We start from the raw sequence: 12,690 nt of genomic DNA, 5'->3' as shown, positions 1-12,690 counted from the left end.
AGATGAACCTTTGCGCCAGTCTGAGGTCCAGTATGCTCTGGAGCAGGTTTTCATTATTTCATTCATCTTTCCCCTGATAATGACTAGTCTCCTAATTCCTGCCACTGTAAAACATACCCACAGTAGACCCTGCCCTAAGGTCTGCCTCATAACCCACTGACTCTTCTCAATATTTTCTCCTTAATCAAAGTTGCCCTAGTGCATACTTCTTTCCAAATCATGTCGCTGTCAAATCACCTGCACTGATGCATCACAAACTTTAAGTTTAGTGCATTTACCAAAATAATTGCGCTGTTCTCCTCTATGTTTTGAAATACATAGATCTTTACACAGTTTGACCTTTTGTCTTAAAACTTTTATCATTTGCCCTTTTAACAATGGGTATTGCCTCAAAACAGCATCATACTAATATAAATTCAAAATAAAAATGAGCACATTATTTCAGGTGCCATTGTGAGGTGGCCTGGTGTGGAATAGCGTTTTTTTTTAATTCAATTTATTTGAATTAATTTCACAGGGGCTATATTACCATGAAAGTTTCAAATCTTTAAATAGTTAAAAAAATATATTTGGACAACACACAGTATAAACATTACACTACAGGCAACCATGCGCTTGAACTGACATTTGAATGCACTACTTTTGAATTGAACTGACAGATCATATGTCGATTTACTACGCCTGTCTTGCACATCCAAAGGCATCCAAAAACATTGAACTGCATATTGATGTCGAAGTTGAGTCATAGTCAGATGTCCGGATTCTCAACTTGAATTGCACGTCATGCAACCCATCAGCAGAGGAAAACTTGAATTGCTCAGTATGTACTGAAAAATAAAATAAAACACTTGCATATGCACATTTACACACACAAAAAAAATCACTTTTATTATGTCACTATTTAGTTTTTCTATAATGTTATTGATATTTATGATTGAATATTTGGAGGTTTGTTCTGCATTTTGTTGGATTTATTTATTGTATATGTTTGAATATTTGTTGTCTAAATATAATTGTATTTCATTTAAATATAATTACATTTCTCAATTAAACATGCTGTTTGTCTTTAGTGGGGGGGGGGGGCAGATTTATCTGGTTTCCAAGAAATACTGTTCCTCCTGTGATTTTAGTGAGACTGTTAGTGTAACAATATTAACCCTCACAGTGTAATATACAGGGGGTAACAGATTTCTCTTGGTTCCAGGAAATAAGGTTCCCCCTGTGATATAATGAATTATTTACAGTTTTTATACAGAATTGCCTTTTTGCTTCGACAATTACACAAAACAGAACAATAAAGCTTGAAATAATTTTTAAAGCAAAGAAAATTTGATTTGGAGTCAGACCATTTCATTTTATGAATTTTAAATTTTCCCATTAATATCAACAATTGTATGAAATATGCCTTCTCTTTTTCAATCCCATGATCATTAAAGTGTATCATTATATGGAGTCCACTCAACTGCAATTCAATATTCATTTTTTTTCTTAATTAAATTGTCCACCAATCCAAAATATTTTTGTATGTATGCAATGGAAAAACAAATTTCAAATCGTTTCCTTTTCACCTTTACAGAAATTACAGGTTTTACTGGGTATATATTCTATGCATTATTTTAAAAGAGACTTCTTTTACTTTACTATTAACATAGAATTTATTCATACAAAATTCATACAAAATTATTAAGCATATTTCTATTGAATTCTCCACAACACCTGAACTGGAGTAAAGTAAAATATTAAGTTGTCTTATATATTAAATCAATTTTGTTTGCTAATAGATTAAATGGCCATTTTATGGGTCCGGATTCTCGTTAGACGGATGCTATTTAATTTACTATGACAGAAGCAATGCAGCTGCATAACACACCTTTATAGTAAAGCGCTATCGTTTCCATAGTAACATCTGATTCACAGGGACTTGTAGAGACACGTTGTCCCAAGTCTATCAATGAATGGGTTTTAAAAGTGTTCTTTTCCTATTTCTATCTATCTATCTATCTATCTATCTATCTATCTATCTATCTATCTATCTATCTATCTATCTATCTATCTATCTATCTATCTATTTATTTATTACATTTATGGAGAATGTTTAACATTAATGTTGAATTTACCTCTATCAGATGTAAAGCTTTGCTTTGCTTTTTACTTTCGCCCCTTCTTATAGTATACGTCAATTTTTGTGACTTTTATTTTGCAAGATTTGTTTTCGTTTTATGGCCGGCCATTTCATTCTCAACGCTCGTACACGCTTTTCCATTTTATACCTGTGAGCTTTGTGTATCACGCCTAATTAATCTTGCCGTCCTGCACATGATATTCCTTAAGCGTGCATAAACATAAACAGCTAGATTAGCATTAAAAAAACAAAACAAAACAAAAAAACAGTTTAAAAACCGAGAAGAGAAATCTCTTTTACTTACTTCCCAAGAGAAATGAGTAAAAGAGAAGGTAGGTTTTTTCATCTTTTTTAAGCATAGTGGAATAATAATATATCTGTATTTACCTTGAAATGTGTATTATAACAAACTGTGATTTTAATATCTGTCAGGAGAAGGATGTGGACGAAAAAAGAAGACAGAATCCGCGCAGAAAACAGAGGAATATGTGGATAGGTCATCTCCTGTGATTGAGGCATTCAAATGTAAAGCTATTTAACATGACCAAACTTTTAATTAGAAATACATGAATAAGTTCAACTATGATATGTTACCAGTTATTGGTCTGGGGTTAGTGTCAGGTTTAACAAGCACCAATAGTTTTAAGATATTAACAAGATTTACTGTATGATATATGATGTAATTGATTTCAGGAAATAAAATTGTGTTGTGTTTTTTTTAACCTCAGTGTTTCAACAAGAACTTGACACCAAGCACGACAAATATGAGCGTCTGGTTAAACTGAGCCGAGACATTACTATTGAGAGCAAGAGAACAATATTCCTGCTGCACAGAGTAACAAGGTAAAAGGTCGGATTTTTGGAAATACATCAAATTATCTAATAATCTTTAAAGGTTAATCAGAATTAGGATTAAGAAAGTCAGATACCAAAAACATTTGTTTAACTCATATCATACATTTCGAACAGTTTGCCTGTTTGTCAACTTGGAATTCTAATTATTGTTTGACTTTGTGTTGCATTTAAATACTTTATATATTACATTTTTTTAAAATATAGATCCGTAACGTCTTTGGTGAGTGATAGTTTAGTGCATGTTTAATGTGAACATAATGTAAATGAAATATTTGTTGACCAACAGTGTACCTAATGTTGAAGAGGTTTTAAATGAGGCAAACAACAGACTAGATGCTGTGAGGCAGAAGATTGGCCATATAGCTGAGGAGCTTGGAGAAGATGATCTCTATCAGTTCCACAAAGCCTTCATGCCAGGTGAGTTTCACATTATGGAATCAAAAAGACCTTAATAGCCCCATAGTTCACATAGAAACTCTTTAGCATTAGCTCTGGGGGAAATGTACACTCTAACAATGAAAACCGTGGTGAATTCTCGTGGTAAATAAAATGAATGAAAATCCTGTGCTAAATAAAACTCCACTAGTGATGAGCAGTAACTAGAAACATGCACAGAGTTCTTGCACCATTCCATGTTGATGTATACACACACCACCACCGCGAGCCTTACTGCACAGAGCTGCAAATCTGTTGCCACAAAACAAGGTCAGCCCTTCTAGCTGAATGGTGGCATCCAGAACTCTGTCGCCGAGCCACGTCTCCAAAGAGACACAGTAGTCTCTAAACCCTCACAGTGTTGTCCGCTCAAGTCGGATGTAGTCCAGTTTATTATCAAAAAGCAAAAATAAATTATGGTGGTAGTGGCAGAATTTATTCAGAAAATGTATTACAGATAAATGCATCTAATCGAAATGGAAGGAATTTCATCATGCAAGAGCACACTGCCAATTTAACAACAGATTTCTGATTTAGATCAAATCAGTCACCAGACCTTATCCAAAATGAACATACATTTCACTTCCAGTTATTGCAGGGTCATGCACCCAAATATCAAGAGATCTTCATATATATCTGTGAGAGGCAAAAGTATGTGAACCTCTAGGATTGGTATTTAATTTCAAGGTAAAATTAGAGTCCATCTGATTTCAGTCAACGGGTTGACAATTATGTCTCTGTGAGTGCCCTAATTTATTTAAATAACAGAGATATATCAGTCTGATGTTCTTGACGTGTTTGTGGATTATGGCAAAAACAAGGGAGATTACTGAGGACTTAAGAAAATGAGTTATTGTTGCTCATTGGGCTGGAAAAGGTTACAAAATCATATCCAAAGTGGTTGGATCCCAAAAATCTATAGTCAGGAAGATTTTGTACAAATGGGGGAAATTTAAGACCATTGGTACCCTCCCCAGATGTGGTCAACCAACAAAGATAACTCCAAAAGCAAGATATGTAAGTCTGTTGGATTAGAAAGGAATACAGGGTAACATGCTAACATAAAAGAAACATGGTAGACAGCTAAAGGTTTATTTAACTTTGGCTAATGTTTATGTTTGTGAGTGTGCCACGAGGTGAACACTTGGTGTGCATTATTTGCTAAAGGTCATGTGGTCAAGCCAAAGGACTATTGGAAAAATAATTTGTGGAGGCATGAGACCAAAATAGAACTTTTTGGTTTAAAATGAGAAGCGTTATTTTTGGAGAAAGGAAACTGAATTCCTCCATAAGACACCTTCTGTGAATGAAATACCTACTGTTAATGATACTATTACTATCATCATGCAACTGTACTACTATGCACATAACTTCTGTTAGAGCAGGTAACTCTGCTGCTTGTTCAGATAGGTGCCCATGTAATGGCTTAGCTTTCACTATTCCATGTTGTGTGACTACTACATACCCTACACAGCTTCTGTGAAAAGAAGGGTTGCAGGGTTTAGTACAGTACTGCAGTTCACTTTGACATTTGCCATTTCAAGTAAGAATGCATTGTATCTCAACCATTTGTGATGGTTGCTGACATATGTGCTGTTTTCTTTTCAAGGAGAAGAAATGGTAATGCATGTGGAACTATAGGGTAAGTTCACTGTATTCTAGGCACTGAGCTTCCACTCATGCACATAAAGATGGTGTCTGGGGTCAAGCATAAGGCTCTGAAAATCAATTGGCAGGTTTGTACACACTTTTAATCATTTGGAGTGCTAATTAGGATTTTTCCTAATTTGCAAAATAATTCTCTGCCCATCAAATTAATAAAACAGCACTCAGTCAGCAAAAGGGAAAGTTTGAATGATCTTTGAATTTTCTCCCACACACCTAAAGGGTGCCGTAGATTTTCTTTCACTGTCATCCCAGACACTCCTACTGAAATCAAAAACCTATCACTAATTTTTATCGTCTGTTTAAATTTTTTTTTGTAGAAAGTCAATAACATTTAGAATTTTAGCATTTAAGTCAGAATCAGCGGCATTTATGTCAGAATCAGTGGTATGCATTTCTTTATTGCAAATCATTAAAAGCCCTTCCCTTCAGGACTGCCCTTCTCGACCTGAGGCGCTGATATTCATTCCCCTTCTTGGAAATCCTCTCTAACCTAGGTTCTCTTAGGACAGCCTTTTGCCCAGTATCTTTCTCTCATTTTTACATAATTGTGTGTTATAGTTTGTGAGCTTGTGCTTCTCTCTTTTCTTCCTCTGCTTCAGCCTGCTCACACCAAGCCTGCTTTTCATTCAGGCTTATTTTCATGGTGTCCCAAGCGATGCAAAGACTTTTCACTTTTTCAGATATTTCTGAGTTCAGTCCTTTCAAGAAGGTGTTTCTCCTGTGCATATCATATGTTGTCGGCTGTGCTCATTTGTGCATTTCTTAATGGTGGTGAAAGAAAACATTTCTCTCTCTTGTTTGGCTTGCACATTGTGATTTTAATCATGTTCATTTTTGCTAGGAAGGCTTTGATACATGCATCTCTCAGTTTAGTTATGAGTCATCTCTCCTCCAACCTCTCTTGGATGAGGTGACCGTGAGCGTGTTCAGTGTCCTTTATTATTCATGGGCAGTGTACTTCGGTGCACCGGCAGGTCCCGCTACTTCCACTATGGGCATTGTGATCGTAATGTGAACGTCTTCATTGTCATCCCTGGACATAGGATCGCTGCTGATAGGAGAAGGGCCCCGATAATTCGTAAAAACAGAACCCCAACCTCTAACATTTTTCATCATAAAGTATTTCTACAATGTTATTTAGCTTTGAGAACACAGTCTCAATATTGTGGAACCTGAATGAGAACTGTCACAACTGTTCTTGACTGAAAAATTTATCCATATCTGATTTACACTGTGTGTTAGGGAACTCAAGAATAACATAGGACGGCAATTAGTGTCATCCTGTCTTGCAAATATCCTGTCATCCTAGCTGAGCAAATATTTGATTGTAGTGTAACATAGAATACTAGCTGAGATCTCAGCTGCTGAGCATGAAAAGAGGGAATTTATTAAACCCCAATGTTAGTTTCGACCCCAACACACAACTTTGGTTAAGATCCGACAACATAAACGTTTTGCTCAAAAATCAAACACTAAAACTTAGAAATTATTTAAACCACAATGTTGACCCCAACCCATAGGGTAAATTTGTTGGAAGATCAGACAACAAAAAGGCTAAACGAGCAGGTTTGTGTGTTTTTGGCCAAAAAATTCACCCAGAAGGTAGTGTGTTACACTTAATACAGAACACTAGCTGAGAATAAAAGGCTAAACCAGCAGGTTTGCATGTTTTTTGGCTAAACAATTAATTTGAATCCTATTATGACCGAATTCACACTGCACATTAAGGAACTGAAAATTAACATGGCTTTTACGTTATAAGCAAATGGTCTGTTTGTCTGTTTCCTGGCCTTGGCTCAGGATTGTCACAGATTAACTTAGGCCTGTTCTGAGATTATAGGTATTCTACAAGAGTGAGCAGCATCTTCCTGACTGGGATGGATACCATCTTGCCTTAACCATCCAGCCTCAATTGTTAATAGTACTCATATTATTGATAAAGCCCACATACTTTTTACATTGTCATTGTTACATTACATTACCTTGTTCTGTTGGAATGGGGCCAGCTCATACTATTACATTGGACGTGGTCTTGGCCTTTGTCCTGGATCCTAGCTCCTGATAAACACCAAACTAATGCAGCTGGTGCCCCCAAAGGCCTAGCTAATTACATGTGTCTTATCTGTAAATATACAGTCATGTGAAAAAATTAGGATGCCCCATGAAAGCCTGTGGTTCTTTTTTTAAAATAGTTTTTTAAACAGGAAATTAGGTTTTTGTAAAATGACATTTTCCAGATCATTTAACAGAGTTTTCTTTTGTTTAATGATCTGGAAAATGTCATTTAAAAAAATGTAATTTCCTGTGAGCAAAAAGTAAGGACACCCCCACAATTATTTGTACTTAAACTGGATCAAATTTCCATTTTAAAATTAAGGTACATCACATCAGGTGCAACTTATTATAAAATTATTACAGAGCTTTTTGAAGGAGGCTTGCCTTATTTAAACCTCAGACATTTAGTTTGGTTTGCTCTAAATTGTTGAAGTGAGAGCCATCACCATGGTGAGATCTAAAGAGCTCTTTGAGACTTTCAGAAAAAGGTTTGACGATGATTACGAGTCTGGTACGGGATATAAAAACATCTCAAAATAATTTGTAATCAGCAATTCCACTGTCAGAAATTTATTTACAAGTGTAGATCATTTAAAACAACTGCCAATATGGCCAAGTCAGTCCATCCAAGCAAATTCACCCCAAGAGCAGACAGCAAGAAGTCTCCAAAAACCCTAAAATTTCATTACAGAACCTACAGCAAGCTCTTGCTAAAGTTGATGTCAAAGTGCATGCATCTACAATCATAAAGAGACTGTACAACTTTAATTATCATGGGAGGTGTGCAAGGAGGAAATTTTTACTGTCTAAGAAAAACATGAGCGCAAGACTTAAATTTGCCAAAGAACACAGAGACAAAAGCCATGCCTTCTGGAATAATGTGCTTTAGAGTAATGAGTCTTAAATTTAATTATTTGGACAGCATAAGAGAGTTATGGTTTGACATAAACCCAATTGAGCATTTAAGCAAAAGAACTTCATATCAGCTGTGAAACATGAAGGTGAAGTGTTGTGGTTTTGGGATGCACTGTGAATTCCTACAGGAGTCATCTCCTTTGTCTCTGTTCTCTTTTTTATTCTGATTCAAAAAATGTAAGCTGAAGTCGAACTGGACCTTGCAACATGACAATGACCCAAAACATATCAGAAAAAGGGACTGGATGAAAAGTAAAAAATGGAGAATCCTTGAATGGTCAAGGCCAACATTGAGGAGACATATTTTTTACATGACTAGTTCTTGTAGTTGGTGTGTTGGAAGCAGGAATAATGGGCAAGCATAAGTATCCAAACAAATCTGATATGGGCCAAATTTCTAGATGGCCAGACATCTGGGTGAGAGCATCTGGAAAATGTATGCAGTGATTAGTACGGTCTACCAAAAGTTGTCTGATGTTTAACAGAGTCATCCTTATTATTATTTTTTTTACCTTGAGAGCTCTTTTATGGGTTAAGATGCTTTGTGAATAACTTTTATCTTTACTAGAATGTTTTCTTTAATAATAATGGAAAATGCTTTTGTTAAATATATTTTATGTGGCCTATGAATAATGGTTGAGCAGTTAAGCAGGGCAGCAGGTAGTCAACATTTAAAAAACAGGTTAATATTGAATGTGTTTATTTGTTATCTTTGACTAACATTTTAAATTTGTTTGATGATCTGAAACAGTAAATTGTGACAAACGTAAAAAAAAAAACAGGAAGGGGGCCAACACCTTTTCACATCACTTTACCTCTTTTGTTGATAAACTCTTACTTATTTTCAAAAGACATGTTTATTATTACCCCATTTTGATAGTAGCTGAATTGTTCAGTTTAATTACCATGAAATAATCATGCAAAAATAAGCAAAATTTATAATCTCTTTTTCTCTGTAAGGTATTCAGGAGTATGTAGAGGCAGTGTCCTTCCATCATTTCATTAAGCACCGTACCCTGATCAGTCTGGAGGAGATAAATGCCTGTCTTGTGTTCGTGAGAGATGAGAAGACAAAAACAAAGGTATTTGATTACTCAAAATGAAAGTGACATGCAAAAGAATAGGAAAAAAAACCTTGAGCTTAATGTCAAAATGTAATAATGCAAGCCCATGTTATTGCTCTCTCAGAGGTTTGCACACTTTACTTCTCATTAAATATTTTTATCAGTTAAAATAACTGTTTGGACAAGACTTAAGAGTTTACTGCCCAGGAATCTTGTGATTGATGTCTTGTAAAATTCAAGGTCAGCAGAGCTTTACAAATAAATTTATGCTTTACAAACAAATTTAAGTGCAACACTAGGGATACATTGGTCTTAATTAAACAGACCATAAGTCTGATCAAGCTGAAATTTGGTATAGTGCACAATTATCCTTCTCCATAATTTGAAATTTAATGACGGCCGAAGAATTCTGAAGTGAGATCCAAAGTTTATATTAGAACCATTGAAAAGCGGTGGTAAGTTACTCTTGTGTATTATGTAAGCTTGTGCTGAAATTTCATTTGCTGCATCAATTTTTTTAATATTTAAATTACTTTTTGTCTTGACTTTAAATGACTTTATTTCAATTGACCATTTAATTCAGCTTACAGCAGGCATTTCACACAAGCAATTATCTGTCATCACAAAACTTAAAAGTTTTTTTTATGGTCTAAGTATGTTTTCTAAGAAATTCAAAGAGGTCCAGTTACGAAAATTTACTCCCAGCAAAGGTCCGAATCTTATATTGTCACTTATTATAGTGTACCCTCATGTTAATAAAATCAATAAAGCACATACATTTCTATATAATTTATTGTTAATTGTGTATTGTAAATATTGTTAGTGTTTTCAAAGTCTGAACTTGTATGGCACTTGAATGGAAAACAATCCTGTAGTTCTTCTTTACTACATGTCAAGTAACAGACAACAGACACTGAATTTCTTCTGAATAAAATAAATAAAAAGTGCAAACACAGCTTTGAGCAGCCTGAACTTAGGGCTTATATTTCAAGTAATGTAAAACATTCAGAATCTTTTGAATAAAATAAAAGTGCTTTTTAAATTAAACAAAAGACTTTTGAGCTGCCCTTTTTTAAACATTAACTACATTAATAACACAGGAACCTTAGGCAAAAAAACATTTCAAGTAAAATAGAACAGGGCAGAATTTACTGAATAAAAGAAAAGTGCAGAGCTTTGAGCAGCTCCCTTTTTCCTCTCTCCTTTCCACCTCTCCTTACTCCCTTTCCATCTTCTGCTCCTAGTGAGAGAAATGGGCATGTAACTGTCCTGCCAGCAGGTTGAATCTTAATTGTCCTGCCAGTGTAATTAGGTGCATTATTGCCACCTTCTGCTCTGGAGTATGGAACAGAAACAATCTGTTTTTGGCTTGGCTTTTGATAACGCTCCTGTCGTAATAACTAGATTAACTGCGCATAAATGAAATATTTATCTTTTTAGCTTATATAATCTTATAATATTAGATTGTAATAAGGAGATGCTTAATATGATAATATTAGAATTTTAACGGGTCCGGGCAGACCCGTCACTCGGTCCGGATCCAGACCGCGGTCCACCATTTGGTGATGCCCGGCTTAGACCATTCAGCCTGCTTCTTGTGGATTTATTATTATTATTATTATTATTATTATTATTATTATTATTATTATTATTATTATTATTATTATTATTATCATCATGTTGTTGTTGTTGTTATTTTTTATTTATTTCTGTTTTTAATATTTGTTTGTCCTAATCCTTTTTGAATTGTTTTTAAAACTACTTCTTCTTCTTCAGTCAGTATTTTCATATAAATACATAAATTAAAATAAATTAAATAAAATAAATTCATGGGTGTCAAGATTTTTTGTGAAACCCCAATGGGCTAAACATTAAGAAAACAAATTTTGGAGTAATTTTTAGTACAGCTATTGCTGATCAACTAACTGCTTTACACCTAGACTGTGCACCAGAACCCCTAATTGTTGCTTCTAATACATAAACACTTCTCTGCCCCCTCTTCCTATCTGAGCCTGCTTATCTGCTGCAAATGCAGATTTACAGCTTGAGGTAGTTGGGTGGCTTAATGTGTAAGACTTTAATTTTGTGCAGCTTATCTTATTTATAAACATATTATTTTCTAAATTTCAAAAATCACCTTTTTTACATTGAGTTCAACATCATCTTATGCATTTTCTCTAAAAAGTTCTGCCAGCTTGAATTTCACCCCTTAATTTTACTTTCTTGATCACCTCCATGTTTGATGTTATTAGGTACTATTCATTGTAAAGATGCTCATTATGTAACCTACAATTTGGTTCAGGTTTGTGGCAGGGGTTTGTGTCCAGGAGCATGCGTATTAACATTCCAAGTTACGCCGACCGACTACCTTCTGGGTGTGGCTGATTTGACTGGTGAGCTGATGCGTATGTGCATCAGCAGTGTTGGAAATGGTGATGTGGATACACCCTTTGAGCTCAGCAACTTCCTGCGACAGATCCATGATGGCTTTTCTTATATTGGCAATGTGGGTCCCTATGAGGTCTCTAAAAAGCTGCATACTCTCCGACAGAGCCTTGGTAAGGTGGAGGATGCCTGCTATACACTTAGAGTGCGTGGTTCAGAAATTCCCAAACATATGTTAGCTGATGTTTTTTCGAACAGGGCAGCAGTGTTGGAGGAAGATGAAGGAGCAGTATAGGGGGCCTATTGCTCTTTTGTCTGAAATATGCATGATAATTTGAACTTCATCTGTTATTATTGTTATATAATTATATAATTGTTGCTTTATGTTATGGGTAAAATTTGCCTCTATAATTGATTTTAGAGGTCCTTGATTGTAGCATGATGTAATTCAACCATTAATCCTGGGTTTCTAGCATGTCAGAACACATCGTTGAAATGTTTTAGTCTCCATGTTAATATATGAAGAGATGCAAATAAAGCTTGTTTTTGTTATTAACAGGTGTCTAAGCTGTCCCTCACTTTTCATTGCATTAAAAATAAAAAATTGTATGCTAGTTCAAATGCTTATTTAGTCTCTTTCACATTGTTAAAGACTGTTCTGCATATGATGCCTATGAATTGCTTGAATATGCATTGACTTTCTTGTGATAGATTGCATCTCAAATATGATTCAGGATTAATATTTGTTATACATATATTGTAAATAAATATAAATATGTAGTATCCCATATGCTGAAGAGGCTTCTGTAACACTTGGTTCAATACATCATTTGAGCTGCCCCGTGATGAATATAAAATGCAGGTTCTGGTTCTTATCTCCTTATTCCTCCTTGCACTCCTTGTACCGTCCGGCTGTTTGTGATGTAAAGCCTATTTTAAAAATCTATTGAAAATATGCTTAATGAAGAACAGCTGTATGGAAAACCCCACTTGGTGATGGATCCACACAAAAGCTCCAAGCTCTAACCTAAGGGACATGAGAAAGTGTTTATCAACTTTAGTGCTGACCATATTTACAATCTATTATGAAAGACAAAACCAAGCGACACACAGCTACGAGCTACAACATACTGACACAAGGTACACGAGCACAAGAAAGTATCCATGTGTTAAATACAATCCCCTAAGATA

At 35.0% G+C, this 12,690-nt stretch overlaps 1 protein-coding gene across 2 annotated transcripts; it reads left to right on the top strand.

Annotated features, from left to right (window-relative positions):
* The first annotated feature begins 2,205 nt into the window (after nucleotides 1-2,205).
* tsnax (translin-associated factor X) lies at nucleotides 2,206-12,055 on the top strand. 2 transcript variants are annotated; one of them, XM_027165846.2, is made up of 7 exons: nucleotides 2,206-2,454; nucleotides 2,555-2,647; nucleotides 2,851-2,965; nucleotides 3,264-3,394; nucleotides 9,011-9,132; nucleotides 11,417-11,672; nucleotides 11,758-12,055. In XM_027165846.2, exons 1-7 carry the CDS (start codon nucleotides 2,439-2,441, stop codon nucleotides 11,835-11,837), a joined length of 813 nt encoding a protein of 270 aa, XP_027021647.1. In that variant the 5' UTR covers nucleotides 2,206-2,438; the 3' UTR covers nucleotides 11,838-12,055. The 2 variants fall into 2 exon arrangements, with proteins under 2 accessions (XP_027021647.1, XP_027021646.1); XM_027165845.2 differs by having other exon boundaries at nucleotides 2,207-2,454; nucleotides 11,417-12,055.
* Nucleotides 12,056-12,690: the final 635 nt, after the last annotated feature.

Source organism: Tachysurus fulvidraco, chromosome 4 (genome assembly GCF_022655615.1).
Source record: "Tachysurus fulvidraco isolate hzauxx_2018 chromosome 4, HZAU_PFXX_2.0, whole genome shotgun sequence".
In the NCBI taxonomy this organism is placed as follows: domain Eukaryota; kingdom Metazoa; phylum Chordata; class Actinopteri; order Siluriformes; family Bagridae; genus Tachysurus; species Tachysurus fulvidraco.
The sequence above is the reverse complement of the archived record's forward strand: the minus strand, read 5'-3'. Positions and strand labels throughout refer to the sequence as shown.

Excerpts from the sequence above, each read along its gene's own strand:
- tsnax (XM_027165845.2), top strand. Across the intron at positions 3,395-9,010 it reads CCACAAAGCCTTCATGCCAG|GTATTCAGGAGTATGTAGAG; the intron begins GTGAGTTTCACA and ends TTTCTCTGTAAG. Across the intron at positions 9,133-11,416 it reads ATGAGAAGACAAAAACAAAG|GTTTGTGGCAGGGGTTTGTG; the intron begins GTATTTGATTAC and ends AATTTGGTTCAG.